The sequence below is a fragment of the Schistocerca nitens genome, chromosome 8, assembly GCF_023898315.1.
Source record: "Schistocerca nitens isolate TAMUIC-IGC-003100 chromosome 8, iqSchNite1.1, whole genome shotgun sequence".
NCBI classification, from domain to species: Eukaryota; Metazoa; Arthropoda; class Insecta; order Orthoptera; family Acrididae; genus Schistocerca; species Schistocerca nitens.
This window is the reverse complement of record NC_064621.1, coordinates 206420422-206445467: the sequence shown is the minus strand read 5'-3', so window position 1 is coordinate 206445467 and position 25046 is coordinate 206420422. Positions and strand designations below refer to the sequence as shown.

General features: G+C 45.4%; 1 protein-coding gene across 1 annotated transcript in view; it reads right to left on the bottom strand.

Annotated features, from left to right (window-relative positions):
- Positions 1 to 1928: 1928 nt before the first annotated feature.
- Positions 1929 to 25046, bottom strand: part of LOC126199488 (lutropin-choriogonadotropic hormone receptor-like) — a 648355-nt gene continuing 625237 nt past the window's right edge. The window contains exons 14-20 of the mRNA XM_049936410.1: positions 24083 to 24265; positions 22102 to 22296; positions 19105 to 19377; positions 10669 to 10973; positions 5921 to 6206; positions 2142 to 2386; positions 1929 to 1991 (exon numbers count right to left, since the gene is read on the bottom strand). Of these exons, the coding sequence (XP_049792367.1) occupies positions 1929 to 1991; positions 2142 to 2386; positions 5921 to 6206; positions 10669 to 10973; positions 19105 to 19377; positions 22102 to 22296; positions 24083 to 24265 (1550 nt within the window). The remainder of the gene's footprint in view (positions 1992 to 2141; positions 2387 to 5920; positions 6207 to 10668; positions 10974 to 19104; positions 19378 to 22101; positions 22297 to 24082; positions 24266 to 25046) is intronic.

Genomic DNA, 25046 nt, shown 5'->3' with positions numbered 1-25046 from the left:
CCATCTGCCTGTCGGTACCTTACAGAACCTCACTGACTCTATTCCTTCACGTCTCGCGGTAGTCCATGCTACAAAAGGTGGTTATTCAAACCTTTTGACATGTGGTCTGATTAATTTTACTGCACAGTTTTTATCGTCAGTTGCGATTGCAGTGGGCACGGAATCATAAGAAACCTGTCCGAGGAAGAATGGAAACTTATCTCCTTGTATAATGAATCACTTTTCTTGTTACGCCATTTCGATAGCCATGTCTCGATTAGCTGTCAGACAGGCCAACGTCTGCTCGAATCATGCAATGCAGCATGGACGCTGGGTAGTGGCTTCACTATGATACTGTAAGGGATATTTACCAATGCATGGTAAGTCATCGAAAGCGCCGTGACGGCTGTGGGAAACATGAACATTATTGCACACCATCTTCACGCTCGATCTCTTTCCCAATGATGAAGACATCTTAAAACAGGATATTTGTTATTGTCGCGAGATCAAACTCGTGCTACAGTTGCTTGACGACTGCAACAGTAAACACGCTGGCCACCGTATGGTGCGTGACGGTGAGTACCCTGTACCATTAATAGCTATTTCCTTTCTTGTTCCATTCGCAAACAGACTGAGGAAAAACCATCTGTCTATACGCCTCCTTATGAGCCCTATTTTCTCTAATATTTTCATGGTCCTTACGCGAAATGTACGTTGGCGGCAATTTTCTCAATAGTGGTCCTCCAAAAGAACGTTGTTTTCCCTCCAGTGATTTCCACTTGAGTTCCAAAAGCATCTCCGTAATTCTTCCATGGTGTCCGAACCTACCGGTATCAAATCTAGCATCCCGCCTCTAAACTACTTCGATGTCTTCCTTTAATCCGACCTAGTGCAGATCCCAAACGCTCGAACAGTACTCAACAATAAATAGCACTAGTGTTCTATACACGGTCTCCTTTATCCCATACGCGGTCGCCTTTACAGATGAACCACACTTTCCAAAAATTCTCCCAATAAATCGAAGACGACAATTCGCCTTCCCTACTACAGTACTTAGATGCCCGTTCCATTTCATATCGCTTTGCAACGTTACGCTTAGATATTTAATCGACGTGAATGTTTCAAGCAGGATACAACTAATGCCGTACCACAACATTAGGGGTATGTTTTTCCCACTCGCCTGCACTAACTTACACTTTTCTACATTTAGAGGTACCTGCCATTCATCACACTACCTATAAATTTTGTCTACGTCGTCTATTATCCTTCTACAGTCACTCAACGATGGCCCCTTCCCATACATCGCAGCATCATCAGCAAACAGCCGCGGGCTGCAGCTTATCCTCTCCGTCAGATCATTTATGTATGTAGAAAATAACAGCGGTCCTATCACAATTTCCTAGAGCGCACCAGACGGTATCTTTTACTCTGATGAACAATCGCCGTTCTGGACACAAGAAGTCTTCAAGTCACTCACATACCTGGGAACCTATTCTGTATGCTTGTACCTTCGTTAATAATCGGCAGTGTGGCATCGTTTCATATGCTTTATGGAAAGCGAGGAATATGGAAACCGTCTATAACCCGTCATGCAAAGTCTGCAGGATCTCATGTGAGAAAAGGGCATCAGAGATGCTTTCTTATAATCTTTCTTCGAGACACTATCCATTAAATTCAGCTGCTCTTCGGAGTCTTTTGCCGTCCTGGTATACTTACAGTATCATCGGCAATACTCAAACGTATTTTTATTTCTTGTTCCTGAAGACTAATTCCGTTTCCTAATATATCTTTGGTTTCCCGCAATGCATTAAAATTTAGTTTAAAAATTTGTCAACATAACATGTGTGTGTGTGTGTGTGTGTGTGTGTGTGTGTGTGTGTGTGTGGAGGGAGGGGAGGGGGATTTGGTGGTTGTACACAGAACATTTATGGTGTAAGGCTACCCAATTACTAGAGTAGCACAGTTCTGTATCTTCGAGCTGGATAGGTGTAGGGTACGTCACCACTGAAGAACTGTAGCGATAGGTGCATTCAGTGTGGAGAGCAGACAGCATGCAGCGGAAAGCAGAGCAAGGCACGGCACGAGAAAGGAAGCCAGAGCATGCGGAGTTAGTCTGCTGGGCGTTACGTGGGGCGGGCGGCGAGCAGGGCGGCGGCAGCAGCCTCCGGGGGTGGCGCGGCGCCGGGGTACCTGAAGTTCTCGCTGGAGGACAGCGACGCGTTGCGCTTGCCGTGCACAGCCGCCGGGCGCGACGTAGCTCCGCCTCCGCGACGCCCTCCGCCTCCACCGCCGCCCCCGGAGGCGGCATCGCGACGCCACAGCCGCATCAGCAGCGCCGCCGCCCACGAGCGCCTCCCGTCCGCCGCCGCCGCCCCCGCTCTAGATCGTCCCCGGCCGCCTTTCATACCTGCCACACACCACCACGAAGCCGTTAGCGCGAGGCTGGCTAAGTTGCTGAAGAAAGGTGCGTGTTCGAAACGGTTACTGCATGCACAGTACACCATTGGGCATTAATATCATTATAACATCACGAAAATGACATGCAACAAACGTCGAATCGGCATGAATCTGTACAGTATGCACGCAGTCTGCCTACTGTGGAAATTACGAGTAAAAGGTTACGTAGCGGGCTTCTCACTTAGAAATTTCATTTGAAAGTTGTTTACTGTCTTACGACAGCGTAAGAAAACGAACAACATGTGGTCTATCAAGGCTGTAGTTTATTCTCCGACATTCCTGCCCGCGTCAGTTGGAATCTCGCGACTATCTTGCGAATAAGCAACCGATTCGGGAGGGCCGGCCTGAGTGGCCGAGCGGTTCTAGGCGCTTCAGTCCTGAACCACGCGGCTGCTACGGTCGCAGGTTCGAATCCTGCCTCGGGCAGGGATGTGTGTGATGTCCTCAGGTTAGTTAGGTTTATGTAGTTCTAAGTCTATGGGACTGATGACCTCAGATGTAAAGTCCGATAGTGCTCAGAGCCCTTTTAGATTCGGGAGGGCCATGCTGAACCCCATGCAGTTTCCGAGGATCTCCACACGATTAGAATCGTGCAGGATCTACCAGCTACATGACCTACCTAGAGTCAGAAAATGAGCAAGTTCGCAGCAAGACTATTATCTACAAGGCCAGGGCGTCGACGTCTGGGGAAAAAATGGTTCAAATGGCTGTGAGCACTATGGGACTTAACTTCGGAGGTCATCAGTCCCCAAGAACTTAAACTACTTAAACCTAACCAACCTAAGGACATCACACACATCCATGCCCGAGGCAGGATTCGAACCTGCGACCGTAGCGGTCGCGCGGTTCGAGACTGTAGCGCCTAGAACCGCTCGGCCACTTCGGACGGCGTCTGGGGAAACATGGACTGTCAGCGGCAGGTCGAGTGGTGCGGCGTCACTTGATGCGGGAACAGAAAAATGTGCAGACAGTGGCGCTTTCAGCGACAAAATTAAATCCAAGAGTAACATCACATCGTCGTTTCAGAGAATTGAAGTTTCTGATTTTACCGTGACGATGGACGTATCCTCTGAACCCGTCTCACTTTGCCAGCTTGCATTCATTATTGTCATACCTACTCAGCAGTGCTGAGTATGCCTCGAACTGCATAATCAGTTTACGACACAGCTCGATAAAACTTGTTTACTGCTCTATCTTTCGATTTATCTGCGCTCTAGCGACTTCTGCTGGTACTATCTTAACGACGAGTATTAGCTTTTTTAAACTACTGTGGATTTTAATAATGAACTGGAAGACACGGAAGTAATATCTTCTAGTGCGCAGGTCATTTGCGACAACAGCAACTAATAAGTGTATAGAAGATCGAAATCACGAGTCGCTCAGACTGTCGATATTTCACTAGTTACGTGATTTACTGGCGTCTTTTGGTGTTATCTCCCCGACGGGTCTTGCCGCTGCCATTTATACTCGCGATAGCAAATACCGCAAGTTTCGTATGATTTATTTCCTTAGTTATGCATGTAATTTTTGATTAATTTTTTCCTTATCTGATCTTAATGTCATAATCTTGTTTCCTAGCTGATTAAAGGGTCGTAATGTTTTTACCTGTTTTTCTAATAATTATATGAACACATATCGAAATGGTCATTTCTAATATAATTGGTAACTATTACAATTTCTCATAAACAAATAAAATATTTTATTTGGCTCAGAAACAAGAAATTTTTCACCTTTGAATGTTAACTTTACATAAATAACAGTGTAAATGTGTATGTGTATTCATAAACACCGTTATGATACGAGAACAGTTTTTCAACGTTTTTCAAATACAAGAGTTTATACAGTGGTAGGATTTAATGTTACGCCCGTCCCGGTAGCTGAGTGGTCAGCGCGACGGAATGTCATGCCAAGGGGCCCGGGTTCGATTCCCGGCTGGTTGGGAGATTTTCTCAGTTCAGGTACTGGATGTTGCGTTGTCCTCATCATCCTCACATCTCCATCGACAGGCAAGTCGCCGAAGTGGGATCAACTGAAAAGACTTGCGCCAGGAAAACTGTCTACCTGACGGGAGGCCCTAGCCACACGACATTTCCATTTAATGTTATTTACGTCTATGTTTGACACTCGCATTTTAAGAAAGTTTGTAGCAGCTAGTTGGTAGTTACTCGCCTATCCCATGAACTTGCGTCATGCGAGCCAGATGTGACGTGGTTGTTCAAGCAGATTCTATCGCACACGGCGGCATATCGGGAAACCTCGAGACCATTGGAACGTAAATATACAGTTTTTCAGCCCTCTGTCTCGGCACCTTCAATGGTGTAGGTTACAATGCGTAACCGGGTGTTACTCCTAAAAGTCGTCAGACTCATTTTCTCTGGCGTTTCGGTAGATATCCGCAATTTCGTTACTCCAGTGTGGAGATAGAAGCGGTCCAAACAAATACTGCTCAGAACATGTTCCACGTGACATCTTGTGTCAACAGAAAGTGTCTGGTTGTTCCCCATTGCGGAGGAAATAATTTTTAATTCTGTATTTTACGTTTTCATGTGACAGGGCGGTCCCAAACTAGTGCGATATTCCGCTTGTCAGTACGTATTGATATGGACATCAAAACACCAAGAATAAATCCAGCAGCGATTCAGTAGCACTGCATGCTTGGCGGTAGCAGACAGCACGGACCAAGGCGGTGCTATCGCTGCTGGATTATTTGTTATTCTTCGTCTTTTAGTGTCCCTATTAACATACATCGATAACACAGATATCGCACTAGACTAACATGGGACCACTCTATCGAATGAGCACTTAAAATTCCGCTTTAAAAATCATTTTGTTAGTTCCGGGAAACAAGCTGACGCTTTCCATTGACCCTGGGCATTGCATGAAAGACGTGATGAGCACTGTTCGTTTGCGCTTAGCTACACAATGCAAAACCGAAATTGCAAATATCTGCTCAAACACCAGAGAAAATCTGCCTGACCCGGTATAACACCATCACACAAGCTTCGCAGAGCCAGTAATTTGAACAGCAGGCGATACAGTACCGATATGTCAAGGCCAGTGGTTGCGTTCCATCTTTGACATCTCCCTGACGTTATCTCTCAACAAGGTGACGCAAGATCGCATACTTTTTGTGCCTTCCTGACCTCCATCGATTGAAGAGATATTCGACTGATCCACTGGGCAACACGTTCTCTACATCTCATACCCACTAAAAACATCTCGTCCTGAGTTGCTTGGAGACTGGGACGCCATCACTCTGTAGCCAATACGATTAACAAACCATGGTATGACGTACCTATATTTATCATACAAGTTCAGTTCGACTAAATCGCCAGCCGTATTAGGGCCACTTACAAATTTCCTACTACACTGTGAACATACAACAAATAAATATTGGGGTTTGCTGTTCCTCCTGGTGCTGCAGTTTTAATAGCGAGCAGTGCTGTTGACAGCAACAGTGAGATCCTGCTGTGGTATGGATTACCTCCGCAGGCGCAGGCGATCTGCTGGTGCTGGTGATGTAGCTGTTGCTGTTGTTGTTGCTGCTGCTGCTCCCTGGAGGAGCGGTCCGCGAGGCTGTTGGTGTTGGCGGGCGTCTGGCGGTTGCTGAAGTTGGAGCTGTGGCGGCAGCGGCCGATGCCGCGCGTCACGCGCGATTCCTCGATCGCCTTGCAGATGAGCACGCAGTCCTTCTTGAACTGCTTCGTCAGGATCGCGTACAGGAACGGGTTACAGCACGAGTTCAGCGGAAGCACGAACACCGTGAAGATCTGCAACAGCCGTGAACGGCTTCAGTAAACTCTTAAAAGTAGTTTCGGGAGAAGCAGATGCCAGACGGGTTCCCTGCAATAATCTTAAAGAAATGTAATGTGCCATGAGAGAGGTGGCTCACAAACCCATAGTTAGATTCTTGAATACTGCTTGTTAGGTGGCATCCTCGTCAAAAGCAATGGAAAGAAGTGATATTAAGATTTAACTCTTCTTTCGTCGATGTTCATTAGAGATTGAGGTCACGCTTTTCTTTAATTACATTTCATGCCTTAATACGGCATCCTATTCTTTAGTTAAGAGTCATTCTTTAATATGGCAACCTATTCTTTATTTATGAATCATGCCTTAATATCCAGGACATTATTTTCTTGAAGAGATCTTACCTCTAAGTCAGGCCTCGGTAGGTCCAACGGTACCGACCCACCCACCGCCTTGTCATCCTCGGCCGACAGGCGTCTCTGGATGCGGATGTGGAGGGACATGTCGTCAGCACACTGCTCTCCCGGTCGTTGTCAGCAAGAAAACTTTCTCGGCCAATGGAAATCTTTTTCCATCGTCTACTTTACTTTTGCCATGCCCACAATAAATAATACAACTTCTTCCATTTCTGTAGCGTCTTGCTCATTTTTGTTCGTTAGCTCGTCATTATCCATCTTCCTAATATTTGTAATTATTGTGGTCAATTTTTTGTCTCTCAGAATCTAATTCTGTGACACAAAACTTGTCCTTTTCATGAAACATTTCATCTAAATATTATTTCGGTTTTGTGATTGGATACAGAACTTCTTTACACACAGAAATCAAAACACATTCTTAAAGAAGTGGAAAACTTGTAATCTTCTGCATTTAGTTGTCAGTTAGGGAGGGACCTGTGTCAGTCAATAGTGTGGGTTGTCCAACTGTCCAGGTGGCACATACAAAACACTATAACTTTCGTACAGACAGCAGTAGCAACTATAACTTTTTACGAGTAGTGCATAAGAGTTAGATCTTGTGCATGTTTGCCATTATCAAATATTTCTGGGAAGTTTTTTGTACAGTTAGTACATTCCATACAACTTAACAGCTGTTTAGTTCTTCATTTACCTCGCTTCGTTGTATAAAGCCACTATTCACAGCATTTTTTTCTAACTGGTTTAAATAAACTTGGTGACGTGTCACAGTTATCAGCACTGTGTGGTTTACAACCTTCCAACTTAAGCAGGAGTGGACACAGAGGCAAACATGTTTCTTTGGTCTCTGTCGCATTAGCTGTCCTTCATGCCAGGCGTGTTATGTGCGAACAGTATTGGTCTGCCTTTATGACCAGTTTTCCATGCGCTGTATGTGTGAATGGGTATGGCCTGCGGAAGTTTGAGATGGATAGAGGAGGGAGTAAACAGAGAGAGGGGGGCAGGTTCAAATGGTTCAAATGGCTCTGAGCACTATGGGACTTAACTTCTAAGGTAATCAGTCCCCTAGAACTTAGACCTACTTAAACCTAACTAAAGACATCACACACATCCATGCCCGAGGCAGGATTCGAACCTGCGACCGTAGCGGTAGAGGGGGGCAGGACTCGATTGATAAAGATAGCGTAGAAGTAGGCATGGGGCAGAGAAAGGAGGAGGAGATGAACAGAGAGAGGGGAACCTGAGATCGATGTGGAGATAGGGGAAGGAGGAGATGCATAGGGTGAGCTGGGGAAGAGGAAGTGTAAGGAGAGCAGGAGGAGATGGACAGGGATAGGGGGCAATAGGAGAAGGAAAGAGAGATTGTGGTAGAAGGAGGCAAAGGGAGAGGAGCAAAGAGGAACAAAAAGAGGAGGAGGAGGAGGACATGGGGAGTAGAAGATGGGCAGAGAGAGAAAGGGAAGGAGATGGACAGAGAGAGTTGGGGAGGAGTAGGAGGAGATGGACAGAAAATGGATGCAAGAAAGACTGAAAGAGAGAGAGAGAGTTTGGAGGAGATGGGGAGATCGGGTGGGTGGACGGGATAAGTAGAGAGAGAGAGCACAGGAGAGGATGGAAATAGAGAAGGAGAAGATGGACAGAGAGGGTGGGATAGGCAGAGAGTGGGCAGGGTGCGATGCACCAGAGATGGCAGGGGAGGTATGTAGGAGATGAACAGGGGGAAAGGTAATTGACAGAGCGATAGGGAAGGAACATATGGTGAGAGAGAGAGGGAGAGGGAGGAAGAGACGGGCAGGGTGGGACAGACTAAGAGTAAGAGGGGATGTGATGTGCACCTGGATCAGTTTGAACCAAATTTGGCACATAAACAGCAAACTTCACGAATATCAGCACCGCTCAGGAGTTTATAACATCCTAACTCCAGTAGTAGAAGAGATGTGAACAAAAGTAATTTTTCCAGCTCCTACCATACAGGCTGCCTGCACGACAGGTGTGATGTGCGAAAGTAGTATCAGCCTGCCTTGTCGACCTTCGTTACAGGGGAGCCATCAGGGCCAAGACATGGCCTGCACAGCACAGCAGGTGTCTTGCGTTGGATTAGTATTTGCCTGCCTTATCGATCTGAATTGCAGGGCAGCAGAAAATGCATAGGGAGATGTAGGAATGATGAATCTTTGTCTATTTATCTGTTATATTTAAACGAAATTGGGAGGAAACTTTCAGCCTCTCTGGAGCTGGCGAGTTACTATGTTACATATTCAAATACTGTAGTTGTGGAAAGAAAGTTTGATTTTTAATATAGTTCCTTAGTAGCTTACTATTCCCCTTTTCCTTTCTTTTTAAACAGATCATCTAATGATGACTTGGATATTATGTCGAAACTGATAATGATCTATTTTGTGTCGTCTGAGACTGAAATACACTCCTGGAAATTGAAATAAGAACACCGTGAATTCATTGTCCCAGGAAGGGGAAACTTTATTGACACATTCCTGGGGTCAGATACATCACATGATCACACTGACAGAACCACAGGCACATAGACACAGGCAACAGAGCATGCACAATGTCGCCACTAGTACAGTGTATATCCACCTTTCGCAGCAATGCAGGCTGCTATTCTCCCATGGAGACGATCGTAGAGATGCTGGATGTAGTCCTGTGGAACGGCTTGCCATGCCATTTCCACCTGGCGCCTCAGTTGGACCAGCGTTCGTGCTGGACGTGCAGACCGCGTGAGACGACGCTTCATCCAGTCCCAAACATGCTCAATGGGGGACAGATCCGGACATCTTGCTGGCCAGGGTAGTTAACTTACACCTTCTAGAGCACGTTGGGTGGCACGGGATACATGCGGACGTGCATTGTCCTGTTGGAACAGCAAGTTCCCTTGCCGGTCTAGGAATGGTAGAACGATGGGTTCGATGACGGTTTGGATGTACCGTGCACTATTCAGTGTCCCCTCGACGATCACCAGTGGTGTACGGCCAGTGTAGGAGATCGCTCCCCACACCATGATGCCGGGTGTTGGCCCTGTGTGCCTCGGTCGTATGCAGTCCTGATTGTGGCGCTCACCTGCACGGCGCCAAACACGCATACGACCATCATTGGCACCAAGGCAGAAGCGACTCTCATCGCTGAAGACGACACGTCTCCATTTGTCCCTCCATTCACGCCTGTCGCGACACCACTGGAGGCGGGCTGCACGATGTTGGGGCGTGAGCGGAAGACGGCCTAACGGTGTGCGGGACCGTAGCCCAGCTTCATGGAGACGGTTGCGAATGGTCCTCGCCGATATCCCAGGAGCAACAGTGTCCCTAATTTGCTGGGAAGTGGCGGTGCGGTCCCCTACGGCACTGCGTAGGATCCTACGGTCTTGGCGTGCATCCGTGCGTCGCTGCGGTCCGGTCCCAGGTCGACGGGCACGTGCACCTTCCGCCGACCACTGGCGACAACATCGATGTACTGTGGAGACCTCACGCCCCACGTGTTGAGCAATTCGGCGGTACGTCCACCCGGCCTCCCGCATGCCCACTATACGCCCTCGCTCAAAGTCCGTCAACTGCACATACGGTTCACGTCCACGCTGTCGCGGCATGCTACCAGTGCGATGGAGCTCCGTATGCCACGGCAAACTGGCTGACACTGACGGCGACGGTGCACAAATGCTGCGCAGCTAGCGCCATTCGACGGCCAACACCGCGGTTCCTGGTGTGTCCGCTGTGCCGTGCGTGTGATCATTGCTTGTACAGCCCTCTCGCAGTGTCCGGAGCAAGTATGGTGGGTCTGACACACCGGTGTCAATGTGTTCTTTTTTCCATTTCCAGGAGTGTATTTATGTAAAAAGATTATAAGACATGTAACAGGTTTACATTCTCCACCTACAGATGGAGCGCTCACCAATTAGCAACTATTGCTACTGCACAGTTGAGTATGAGCTTACGTGTGTACTTGATCTGCTGGAAGTTTATCACAATGGAAAATAATTCTTCGGGGAATGATTGTAGTCTTGGACCACTGGTGTTATGGTAGGAAAGTGCTCTTACAACGATGTTACGAGGTGTTTTACCTTGGCTTGTTCCAGAGTAACCAGCTCGAGCCCGAAGGCGGCGGTGAGCGAGAAGAAGGCGACGGGCGACCAGCAGATGAAGTCGGTGAAGACGAGCAGCGCCATGCGCTTGGCGATGCGCGAGTCGTTGGAGTTCCAGGCCTGCGAGCCGCGGATGGCGCAGTACATCTTGAGGTAGCAGCCCATCAGGATGAGGAAGGCGACGCCGTTCACCAGCATCAGCATCACCACGTAGGCCAGGCTCGCGGGGCCCGTCGTCGTCTCGAACGGCAGGCACACCGCGAACTTGCGGTAGTCCGACACGCCTGCAACACGCCCAAACGTCCGGCCGTTATAGTGTCCAGCACTCTTTCTTTTTGCAAATAAATGTAATATTATACAAGAGTCCAATATACTACACTCTTTTGTCACCATCGAGTATCTCCCTGAAAAAGGACAAGTCCAGAATGTGAATGTCGCTACGTGGTGGATAACCTGAGTAAGTGGTCCTGCAGTGGTCAACAGACACATCTCTCTCATAATACGTGATGTTGAATAACTAAACATTCTAAGCAAAACTTAGAAAACTTTAAATCTCGCTTATCAGAGGGAAATGTTGCTGAATTACGCGGCGTATTTTAAGTAAGTACCGTTTTGAAATTTAATACAGACGTGCTAAAATATCTCAATATTTATATTTTTACGTGAAAGCCTGTACCTTAATCTACATTTCTACATAATTTCCGTCAATATTGAGGTACTTGTCATAACGTTGTACCAGTTTTTAAATATCCTCTTCATAGAAGTCTGCCGCCTGACTTGTTAACCACTGCATCACCGCTGTTTTGACTTCGTCATCGGCTTTAAGACGCTGACCGCCGATTCACCACATGCGGACGGGCATTGTCTTGCATAAAAACGACGCCATTGCTCAAAATCCATGGACTGTTGCTTTGATTATGGTGCGACGTAGGCTACCCATGCTTCATCGCCCGTAACAATTTGGCTTAAGAAATCATCACCGTCGTTGTGGTACCGCTCAAGGAAAGTCAATGTACTGTCTAACGTTTGGTTTTGTGCGCATCCGTCAACATTTTCGGTACCCAACGTGCTCACAATTTTCGGTAATTCAAGTGCTCGGTCACAATGCCATACAAAAGACAACGAGAAACATTAGGAAGATCATTCCGCAAGGAGGGAATCGTAAATCGTCTGTTTTCTCTCACCTTATTGTCCACTTCCTGCACCAAACTTTCATTAACTACCGAAGGACGCCCACTCCGTTGTTCATCATGCACATTTGTGCGGCCATCTTTAAATCCTCTCACCCACTTTTCACCATTCCATCACTCATAATGTTTTCTCCGTAAACTGCACAGATGTCACGATGAATATCGATCGCTTTTAGGCCTTTAGCACTAAGAAATCTTATAACAGCCCGTACTTCACAGTCGGCGGGACTTACGATTATTGGAGGTATCTTAAACATTCAGTACACAACGTAAACAAGGAAGAATCAGACTGTAATGGCATCAGTGCGTAGATTAAGGTACAGGCTTTCATGTAAGAATAAAATTATAGAGCTATCTTACAAAGTCTTTTTTTAATTTGAAAACGGTTCTTACTTAAAAAAAAACACGCCTCGTACATGAGAAAAAAGCCTTGTTAGATGAGACGCACACATTGGCAACAAAACAATCTGAAAAATGCAATGTTAGACGTCATGATGAACAAGGCGACGTGGCCAACACTGGTTGGGACTGCTTGCCTGGAAGCTGTATGCCTAATCATTCCTGATTTAGACATGGAAGGCGAGGGAGCTTGAATGTTGAAAGGAAAACTTCACTGTATTTCGTAAAGAAAATGCTGGGTGAGATCCAACGGTGACGTTGAAGATAGCATCTCAAGTTCGCTCGTCTTATTTTTATCATAAATGGAGGTGCTTCCAGTGCTGGGAATTATTTACCCAGAAGACAGCATCTACTAGTTGAACAGTTAACATTTCGTACTGTAATACAAACATGGAATTGTCAAATAGTAGGAAACAATCGGTGGTCTCACTTAGATGCTAAATCCTTCCTCCTCCATATCAGCTGGGATGGGTACTGACTCTTCTCCAGGCTTGCTTAGTGGCAGGAATCATAAGTAAATTGAGTAAGCTACATCACTCCACCCGAAATGTTATTAAACAACAGTCACGCAACTGCTAAACATAGGTACAAAGGTTACTAGTAAACGGACCACTCATAAAATGACTACATTTAAAAAAGGAAACACGGAAGAATTCTAATGACACTTCAATAATTTTCGACCGAGTGCATCCAAATCAGAAATACTAGAGATTGAATAATTTTAAATTGTCTTAGCCACATTGTTCATTATTGGAACTGCCTTACGCGTTTAGATTGTACATTATTTTCAAATATATATTTACATAACAGCCTTCATATGCGAAGTTTTGTACTTGTCTATCCTAACAACGGGCGGATATGTTCTATGTACCCATATGTTTAGTACATGGAATACTTTTAAATATGAATGCTTTTGTATATGCGTTTGAAAATGATGTAAAATCGAAATGCGTAAGGCAGTTCCAGACAATAAACAGTGTGGCCAAGACAATTTGAAATTTGGAGTGCAACATGGCGGACACATCTCAGCATTTTTGCAGATCATTAATTGAAGATAAAATCACTTGTGATCGAGAACGTCTCGACTAATAGAAACAAGCATACGAGCGGTAATTCAAGTTTCAATTCAAGTTAAAAAGAACGCAATTAATTTTTTGTCTGTGACAGATACATCACTGTAGTCCCATACACATTGACAATGGTAATTGGCTCAACCTACTACGCAATTAAGATTTCAAAGTGTAGCAGTACTGCAGTCATTTACCTGCAAACCCAATTGAATAAATGGCACAATTTTAGGTTTTTGAGATGATAATTAAATTTTTATGGCTATCCGTCATACACGCAAGGTAAACATTAATAACACCTACAACCATCAGACACGGATTCCTCACTGGAAATGGAAGAAAAACGACCCTATGAACATATGTGCGGGAAATGCATCATTGCCATGGTTGATGACGTAAACGAATGAAAGTTCCTCTGACCACTTGCTGTGTGTTCCTAGTGCGTTGTAGACTGTGTGATTGACGCAGCGTACGGTAAGCAGCAGGATCTACCGATATTCGTGTCAGGAAGAAGCCGAGAAGGTATTCATGTCAGGAACAAGCTGAGAAGGTGTTTTTGTACGGCCACGCAGATGGAAACGGTCAACAGAGAGCACAGCTGCAGCCAAACAAGTACCTCAGAGACACCAAGCACATCATGCAATATTTCAAGCCTTTTTTGGGCGTTTGCGTGATAATGGGTCCTTTCAGACAGACGAACGCGCAGGGAGGCGGCGGACTGTGCTTACACCAGATTTGGACGATCGGGTTCTACAGAACATTGAGATGAACACCGGTACAAGCTCCACGCAAGTGCCCCGCCAACATGGTGTAAGCCAAAGTACGATTATGTGTATCCTGCATGACAACCGCTACTATCCATATCTCCTGCAACGAGTGCAAGAATTATCAGCAGCGTGTTTCCCTCTACGAGAAGGATTTTGTCGTTGTTTGTTTACACCAGACCATCACAATTATCCGATTTCTGTCATCAGTCCTCTTTACCGACGTTGGAATCTTTAGCAGAACTGACATCATCAATCTGCATAATCGTTCCCAGCGGGCTACATACAACCCTCAGTGAATGGTTCAGGTATCTCATGAGCATCGGTTCAACATCAGTATGTGGGCAGGATTCTTTGCGACCACATACTTGGACCGGTTATTATTCCACAACGCCTAGACGAGATACATACCTGGACTTCCTGCGGAATATTCCGCCTCGGCTGCTTGAGAATGTTCCTTTAACAATACAGTAGATTATGTGGTTTCTGCATGACACGGCACCACTCCACGTCCACATCACAATTCACCGAAACCTCAAAACATCTTCCCTGGACGTTAGACAGCAAGTAGCGGCCTTGTAGCATGGCCTGCTAGATCACTGGATTTAAAACTACCTGGATTTTTACCTCTGGGGGCATTTGAAAGTAGTTGTGTGCTGAACCGTTTATTGATGTGCAGACCCTTCAGCAGTGTGTTCACGACGCCTGTGATGCTGTCCTGTGTGAGCCTGGAAAGTACAAAAGAGTGCGGCAATCCATCATGCGACGTGTGAACGCCGCATTGCATCCGTAGAGGCCACATTGAACAATTGTAGCGACGTGGATGCGGTGTAGCTCTGTACTATGTTCCGGCTTGATTTGTTGTCGTTTCATTCACACTGTCAATTTCCGGACACATGTTCATAGGACCTTTTCCCCTCCATTTCCAGTCAGGAATCAATCCCTGCAGTTTGACGCTTTTATTAATGTTCGCCCTGTATAAATGCAGTCGAGAAACAATGTTGAAAATTTTCAAATGTGTGTGAAAACTTATGAGACTTAACTGCTAGGGTCCCCAGTCCCTAAGCTTACACACTACTTAACCTAAATTATCCTAAGGACAAGCACACACACCCATGCCCGAGGGAGGACTCGAACCTCCACCGGGATCAGCCGCACGGTCTACGACTGCAGCGCCTTAGACTGCTCGGCTAATCCCGCGCGGAGAGTCGAGAAACAATATTGGTGTATTATATCGGCCACTGTTTTGGTCATTACTGGCAATAGTGTACTCTCAGTGAGAGTTTAGAAACTGAAATAAGTGAATTGTCTTTTATCTTAGACACATTCAAGCAGAGCAGTATGCTCAGCAAATACGTGTAGTATTCCACTGTCATTACATTTGCTGGAGTGAGATTAATGAGGATGAAGTGAAATAAATGCTACGATATGCGGTTATTGATGTCATCATAAATGAAAGAATGTTCTAGAAAGAGAATAAGACTCGGATCCTCTGCTTGCTCCAGGCAGAATCCCCGTTTATGGTAGGCGGTTACCTTAGTCGATAGGCCTCCAGACCCGACTCAGATTTCGAGTTTTCCTTCTTATTATTCAGAACACTACAGTCAGAGGTTCGTCCATGCGGGATGGAGAAATGTTACCAATGGAGAAAGGTTTACACAGGTGGCCAGTGGTTTTCCCTGTCGTAGGGATTTTTTTTTTTTTATCGAGATCGATTTTTTCAGTCAGTGATGGTGTACTCGTTTGGCGTAACTAGCTAAGGCGACTGCAGTAGGCAAGAAATTCGGGTTAGATTTAGGGCGTCGCTCAAAATTTTATTTGTTATAATCTGTTCTAAATGTAGTATTATTGCTAGTCGCGTTTTAATATTTACTGTTTAGGTAGTTCCCCGAAACTTCTTCGCAGGTTGAAACGACGTGCTGGACGGGGACTCAGACTAGGAACATTGCCTTTCTCGGGCGAGTGCACTTACGTAAGAGCTATCCTGAAACCACTAATTATCCCCACCACGTCGCCTGCGACCAGGAATTCACAGAAGGTAGACACAGCGGAGAACTTACGTGAAGTTTGGAAGGTAGGAGAGAAGACGTTGCAGCAGTGAACTCATGAGGAAGGGTCGTTGATAGTGTACAGATAGCTTAGTCCGTAAGGAAATTGTCTGTGGAAGGCAAAGTTCCTGATACTAGTCTCGGCCTGGAATACAGTTTTAGTCTAGTAGAAAGTTTCTAAACTAACCACGTTTCACTGCTGAGCGAAAAATTCATTCTAGGTAACTCTTTGCTTGTTAAATGCAATCTTTAAAGTAAAGAAATGAATCTTGTCTGTGTCGTTATATGTAGATGTCTGTATTCCACAAGATGCCACTGCCAAGTGCACTGTTCAACACAGCTGTAATCTCCTGCCCTTTAGACCGTTACATCCGGCAAAATACGACAGAACAAATTCTTCAGGCCGGCCGCGGTGGCCGAGCGGTTCTAGGCGCTCAGTTCCGGAACCGCGCGACTGCTACGGTCGCAAATCGAATCCTGCATCGGGCGTGGATGTGTGTGATGTCCTTAGGTTAGTTAGGTTTAAGTAGAACTAGCTTCTAGGGGACTGATGACCTCAGAAGTTAAGTCCCATAGTGCTCAGAGCCATTTGAAGTTCTTCAGTTCTATGCTGCATCTCCCTGTCCCCCTCCCCCTCTTCCACACCAAAGAGTTTCTTATTTCCTTTAAAACTTGTTGCAATTAAATCTAACTTCATTTAACTAGCAAGAAAGTAGCATTTGACCTGGTACTGGAATACTGGGCTCTGTAATTAAAGACTCACAAAACAAAAATTGGTCATCCATATCCTCTATTAGATGACAGACCCGGCATTGACTGAGTGTTTACTTACAGCTGTCGCATGTCTGAAACAGTATGATTGGGGACATCAACGAAGAGCTTGTGTGATTCAGTAACACGCGAGAGAGCCACGGAAGGTTGGCTGTACGAAAAGCAACCGACAAATGGCTCTGAGCACTATGGGACTAACATCTGAGGTCATCAGTCCCTAGAACTTAAACTACTTAAACCTAACTAAGGACGTCACACACATCCATGCCAGAGGGAGGATTCGAACCTGTGAGCGTAGCAGCAGCGCGGTTCCGGACTGAAGCGCCTAGAACCGCTCGGTCACCGCGGCTGATAGCAACTGACATGCCACCAACACACAGCATCAGGCCACGTGCTTAGTTTATGGTCATGGCACAACACATGCTCACCAGAAATTGTACGCATCTAAAGTGAAATGGTACATTGATAGCAGCAAGCGCGATTTGGGGTAAATGTAAATGCCGTGTGACTAGGGCCTCCCATCGGGTAGACCGTTCGCCGGGTGGAAGTCTTTCGATTTGACGCCACTTCCGTGACTTGCGCTTCGATGGGGATGAGATGATAATGATTAGGACAACATAACACCCAGTACCTGAGCGGAGAAAATCTCCAACCCAGCCGGGATTCGAACCCGGGCCCTTAGGAGAGACATTCTGTCGCACTGACCACTCAGGTACCAGGGGCAGACGCAATTTGAGGTGTAAAAATCGCTTACGCACGCCACTTCACATCAAAATTCCACTTCCATGATGTTACATTGGAGAGATGTGATTTTTAGTCTCTGTGAGTGAAGGGTTCTGAGGAGGAGGGTAAATGCATGAAGCTATCGATCAGAGTTACATTCCGCCTCGATTTTAGAACAATTTTCAATATAGTGAGTTAAAGCCTGATGTTATCGAGCTGCAGGAACTCTCACCTAACACACTCAGATTGTTGAGGCCACATAGTCCAGTCTTTCAGACGTTCTGGTGCATTCAGAAAGACTTGGCTCTTTCCAGGAGTTTTTTGTAAGCAAACATTAAATCAAAATGTAATGAATAGGCACTCAAATTACAATGCAGACTTAATAAATTCATTTTTCTTAGCAAATAATATAAGTGAAACCTATCAAAAGCTAAGCAATGTCGTTAAGATTTTAACACACAAAGCGATATCAGTAAATCCATATTTCGTAATGAAATATCTTCACTGTTAATTTGTATTCTTAAAGATAAGATTGTGGCGCTTATTTCTGTCTCTGATTTCAACTTTCTATAATACATCTTTCACTAACAAAAAAAAATTACGGTATCTTCTATTGGTTCATTGGTGTAGCCTGCTTTGATACTATTGTTTCTTTGGTGTACCATGTCGTGACGATTAAACATCCAAACTACTAAGCAGAGCAGACGATTCTAGATAAAATTATAAATTACGATATCTTTTATTTCCATGATTAGATTTTGATTAAATCAAGCCTACATGTTGTCTGAAGCTACGCTCAAGTTACCTGTGAAAATCTTACGAAAATTTGCCTAGCTGTTTTCGAGATTATCATGTTCCAACAGACAAATACATAGACACAATGGTTTTACAATTTCATCAGGTTACTTTCCATTCAGAAAGTGGGTGCACTCAGCGACTGTTATGTGACATAAATTATAGATTGCAGCAATCAGTCGTCCTTGGTTAGATTTTATTACGCAAATCCAGATTTGGGCTAGTAGCTAGCCATTTTCAATGCACTATTTTCTATTCCCAGTGCATGTAAGTCCCTGTTTTTCGGCCGTCAGTCACAGTGCTTCAAATATTCAAAGAAATGTGACTGACATAAAAAAACAGGAAATTACATGCATTGATAATAGAAAATAGTGCATTGAGAATGGCTAGCTACTAGCCGAAATCTGGATCTACGTGATAAAATCCAAACAAGGACGACTGATTGCTCCAATTTATAATTTATAAGGTTTTACAATTTACAATGGTTATGTGGATATGGGCACCAACACTTCAACAGTGCAGTACTTATGTAAAATGATAAACAATAATCAGTTACTTAACTAACATTTCAAACTCATAGGTAACATAACAACATATTCAGTAAAACCCCTCCCCAGGACTCGTCCACAGTGGTTGCAGAACAGGGTGGAAGCCTCACCAAAGAGTGGAAGCACGGCCATCATGAGAGAGAAGATCCAGCCGCAGAGCATGATGTAGGCGGCGTGCCGCAGCGAGAGGCGCTTGTTGAGGTGCATGGCGTGCGTGATGGCGTAGTTGCGCTCGAGCGTGATCACGGCCAGCGTGTAGACGCTCAGCTCGGCCGACAGCACGCCCAGGAAGCCCGCCAGCTGGCAGCCGGCCGACATCTGCCACGGGATGGCGAAGCGCCGGAACTCGCCCAGCGTCGACGCGTCCACCACCGCCAGGAACCCTGTGGTACACAAAAATGTGTGGCATTTCATTCTACAGACAAACCAAGTCTTTTGTGACAAGGTGGCCAACCTCTGGCACTCATCCTAGTCGACACATTCACCACTGTTAGAAAACCAGTAAACGTAAAAAAATTTTGACACATACCCCACTGCCACCAATCCTGTGACGAACAAATCGTGGTATTTCACACCCTGGACATAAGAGAGCTCATAGTCATAAACTACAAGATTATGAACTTATTTACGACTGCTAGGAACCCTGCGAAGTACAAGACACCTGACAGTTCACTCCCTGCATAAATGATGGTACAGCTACAAAGGCATTCCATTTGGCAGATCACAAGCATATGCCATGATCACCTCGTCCTCTTCCCCCCCCCCCCCCTCCTGGCAACCCACTTCCTGTTGACATGTCCATCCCCAGGGAACTTTTGGTAGACATGAGATGCATCAACTCACCTTTATCATAACTGACGATAAATTTTGCTAGTTAACAAACTGACATGTTGCAGATATCATGTCGAAGGGTCACTGGAACTTATTGAACGCTGACGTATCCATCTCGACCATGATGTCTGACAGAGTGTAGGAGATATGATACTTGAGACTCAGGATCATTGACAGTCTGCTAAGGCAGCCAACCTACGTGCTGTCCGCATTCGTTGCTGCGTGATGTGGAAACGCGAGGAATCCATCAACAATGGGTCTGCCAACTCCTCAACAACTGTAGGCACACGAGGAATTTAAGACAACTCACTCACTTGTATTGACAAAGACGATGAATTCGTTTAGCAATCTATCGATTATCAGCTCTCACGAGATTGGTTGTAACTTTGTCGTTGTTGGGGGCTAGTGCCTCCACCAGATGCTAGAAAGTTTGCAGCAACGAGAATACATGGCCGTCTTAAGTTGCGTTTGCTACACAGTGAAGAAAAATTTACTATGCCCATGTTGAGTGCATGACACTCTCACGGGGTCTATGAACACTGGGTGTCCTACTTGGAACTCTGTCAGAGCTTGTAAAAAACTTAATCTACAGATGGCTACGGAGTCTTTCGAGTGGGCTTCTTCGATTATCCTTTGTTCTTCGTCCTAGCGCGTCACATTTATGCAAAATTGCAAACTTGAGACGACTGTTTTCATTATTTTCCCGGAGAGAAACCGTATGTTTGTCGTGCGTCCGATTCTTATTTTGAGCAAAAAATCAACACAGTATACAATGGTGTGCAAAACTTAAGAACGAATTTAAATTTCACAAGATGTGTCACCGCCAAGTGGCATAGCTCGATGGAACTTGGGTCATACACGTCAAGAACTACTACGGTATACTACAGAAGGTAACTGAAAGAAAGAAATGACGAGACGAACAGAAATGACATTTCTATTCAACGACAGTACATAACGTGAAGTCATCGCGATTTTTGACGGTTCCCTGGACATTGCAAGAGTGGGGCATGGTTCTCAATAGCTTATGTGATCACCACGGATGGCACGAACGCCCTGCACCGTGCTCTCACGCTAGGCAGAAGTTTGGCAACTGTCCCCTGCCAGCACAACTGACACACGCTGGATGGTGCCTGTGGACGTCAACGCGAGTCATGGCATAATGTTATGAATTGCGACCAAGGTAGAAAAGTTATATTTTTCTGTGTTTAAAAGCAATTGCAAACCGACCAACGAACTTGTAGATGACGTGCTACATGCAGAAGAAACGGCAACAAAACACAGAAAATATGCCGGAAATAATGCTAACAAACGTAAAAACCATGCTGTCACTTGAAGTACATAAGAACAAAAAAACGCAGATGACGGCGATATTGTCGCTGAAATTAGTTTGGCAGAGAAAATAAAGTAAATAAGAGCAAAAGTATTTTGCATCAAGGCGGCCCACAATCCAATATTGCTGATTTTACCTAAACACGGACCAATGGAAGAATTTCAAGATAAAATGTGTTTACTTATGCCCATTAGGTAGACATCAGCGAGTGTACTTTGCTTCGGCAACTACGAGCGTCTTTGAAGCCAGAGAATTCAGAATTCATTAACTGAGTGGCGAATTTCAGCATCTTAGTAATACAATAGAAACTGCGGAAGTAAATCTGTGCTAACATGCTTCTAATATGTCCAGTCAAAACTGTGGTATTCTTAACAGCGTTCATATGATGTCGATACTGCTTTTGGAATGAGGAACATGGTGGTGATCCGGCAACTAAGTTGCCTTTACAAGGGGTGCGCGACACACACAAAATGATCGTGATGCATCGCTTGTGGCACTAACTGTTGTAAGTGGAAACCATCTAAAACCAAGTGTACTGTACTTTCTTGGCTCCTGCATATAAATCTGGAATTTTTAAAAATATCGCTGAATGAGCAGGGTCACGAAGGTAATAGGTTAAAAGCGGTCAGCTTTGTGGTACCTTTACACTCGCTGCAAGTGTGGAAGTTTTCGTAGTCCTGTCTAGGCTTGCACTGCGCAACACTGTTCGTGGCATAACAGTCTTCACTGTCTGGCTTCATCCCAAGTTATTTAAGTTATTTATTTTCGTCGTATGTCTTGAAAGCCTAATAGTGGCTCTTTTTTTCTCAACTTAAATGAACGAGCTTTCCTCTAACAGTCTCACCATCAATGGAATATAGAACAATATAAACGTGTAAGAGCAAACGTCTGCAAGAGTTCGTACTTAAAAAAAGAATCACGTTTCTGTGAAGATGACCGGACTTACCAAGATAAATGCCCATGAAGAAGTCGGCGGCGGCAAGGTTGCAGACGAGGAAGCGCGGCACGTCCAACTTGCTCCTCGAGAAGACGAGCACGAAGACGACTGTACCGTTACCCAGCATGGCCAGAAGGAAGACCACCCACACGCCGCAGCGCAGCGTCCACCAGTCGAACAGGTCCTGGCACGGCAGGAATGGACCTGTTGGAGCAGGATAACGTCTTAGAGACTGGTTAATGTCGTGAAACACCAACTATAGCCTAGAGAATGGCCTCATTTGGGCGAAGAAGTTGAAATAAACATCCTGGTTCATGATCAAGGTTACCTCAGTGGATCCAAGTCAAAATTCAAAAAGATACCCTGAGAGCATCTCAGAATTATCTACGGCCTGAACGACACTCTCCATACATTGCGAATTTTATTCCTCTTTGAGCCGTCAGCGCATTTAACACATCATTAAAAAATTGAGCGATATCACGACTTCGCGTGCCAGACTACATGTACTCCTTCGGCCCCTGTCCAGTTCTTGTGATGTTTGGCTCATTCACCAAATTTTATTCGCAATGTTAGCTCGGAAACTTGTTCAGATGGCACTGCATTCGCTGACAGCAGTTCCTCTATGTTGTGAAGTCGATTGTCACTGTCACTGCATGCCACTCGATCGAGAATCTTCTAACGCCCACTGTTCTCTTTGCCTTGTCACATTATTGCGAGTGGTACTCCATTCCTTGTGGCACAATAGACATTTCGCGCTGCTATATTTACAAATCGAGCACCTTCATTCACGGTGTGGACATGTGTACGCCGAACACGGCGGCTCCGTTCCGCGATTCTGCCAAGCTTTCACGTCGACTCATTTTATTGTGCTGATTCCACGCAGCCGATACACAAACCTTCACTGCCATGACTTACTCAATGATGGATAGTCATATGATCGACTAGTTCGAGTCCTGTTGTACCATCTGCATCGTTCCAAACCGGCGAGTGTGCTCTAAAGGGGAGGCCGGGGGGGGGGGGGGGGGGGAGGGAGCGGACAGGAGGGTGCCTAAAATGTTGCCATAAGATCAGGCACGTCGAACAAGAGCAACGGAATAAATTTCGAATAAGAACCATGGTATTTCCTAGGAATGAACAATCAACAGTGTATGCTACATCGAAAAAAATTATGATGTAGAAGAATTCCACGTCATTTTAATGGAAACAGCTGCTTTCACTGTTGCTATCCAAAGACCTCAAAGAGTGTGTGAAATTTCATCTCATGTAAAAATCTCACGTGATATAACCACTGTTCTCTGCAGTTTTGAGACTGAAGGTATTCAGACTCCAAACTGCAGAGAAGCGTGGTTATGTAGCTGAGATTTTGAATCGAAGGAATTCATTCTCCAACTGCAGAGAAGAGTGATCATGTCAATTGAGATTTTGAATTGAGATGGAATTTCCCGCATATTTAGGTACCTTGATAGCAACAGTGGAAGCAGGTATTTCTATTGTAAGTACGAGCTCAGTGCTCTTTTATTTGCTCTCCTCGGTGCAAACTATTTGTAAATCAAAGTGCCTCGAAAAGGAACCGTCGGAAATACTATATAAGGCTTTTTTTTCGTTCAGGTTTGCATTTGTTGTTTCCAGGTGGTTCTTTCTTGTGAGGAATCATAGACAGTAATTTCGTTTCATTCTGTCTTTGTTATCTGCGAAATTAACAACAGTGAGACGTAGAAACAAACGAAAAGAACTTCTGGCAGATGCACGACTGTTGCACGTGTCTCCACGTCGGGAATGGGGAAACTCCTGTGCTTGAGCACGATGGCCACCACGCCAAAGAAAAAGAGTGACTATGCACCGTTGCATGCGGCACTCATTTCTTCGTACGGCTTCATGCACCTGCTGCATACTGAATGTTCTACAGGTGTGAACGAACCCTTTACTCGCGGTCTGTTCATTCCTGCAGCGCGGCGTGCATAGCGGTACATTGCGTCGCTCGGCAGCCTACCTGGCAGGGGCACACAGCGCACGAAGTCCGCGGCGCCGTGGTCGGCTGCGACAGTTCGACCGCCGTCGTTCTCCTCGAAGTATTCCTCCACGTAGGCCGGCAGGTTACCCGGGTACGTGAAATCCGACCCGAAGCTCTCCCACAGGTCTGTCACTTGAGGCCCGAACTTCTTGCTCAGGTTTTCTGCAAACATGTATCACATCTCGCAACCATCAATTGGAGCACTCACATACTCACTTTTTTTAATATTAAAATTAATTTGTTTCGTACAGTAAAATAATTTATCTCTATTCCACATGTAAGACTTAAACATTTAACGATATAACAGCAACGTAAACTCTGCTATGGACAGCAATATGAGCATATTTATTTATTATTGAAAATAGAGTTCTGTTTCACTCCCAACATCTTGGTGCATTGTCTTCGACTGGAGTCCTGCAGAACAATACTGTGACGAATACAGCGGAGACGACTCTTTGAGGCTCATCGGTGACTTCACACTACACCTGTAGATGGTTTCCTGGTGATTCTCCGGATATGTCCTTTTGATATAGGGGTACGTTGCAGGATAGCATCGTATTTGCAGGGGCGGTAACAATATGACCGAATATATGAGACCACAAGACCCATATATTTAATGAAAGACACCTACGAGCCTGAGAATCAGACAAACTGCAGTTTGTTTGGGGCAACAGAAGCACTGCAAGGAGATTATGTAACCTACTCCCCAACAGGCTCGCCATGCTGAACATTGACCCAACGTGAAGTGGGAAGTATCTATTAACATGACATAAACCATACCTCAAACATATTCTGCTAATCATGTCGTCTGGATCACGGGGTCCCGGGTTCAATTCCCGGCCTGGTTGGGAATTTTCTCTGTCCGGGGACTGCGTGTTTGTGTTGTCTCCATCATTTCACCATCATCATCATTTGTGAACGTGGCTAAAACTGGACTGTGTAC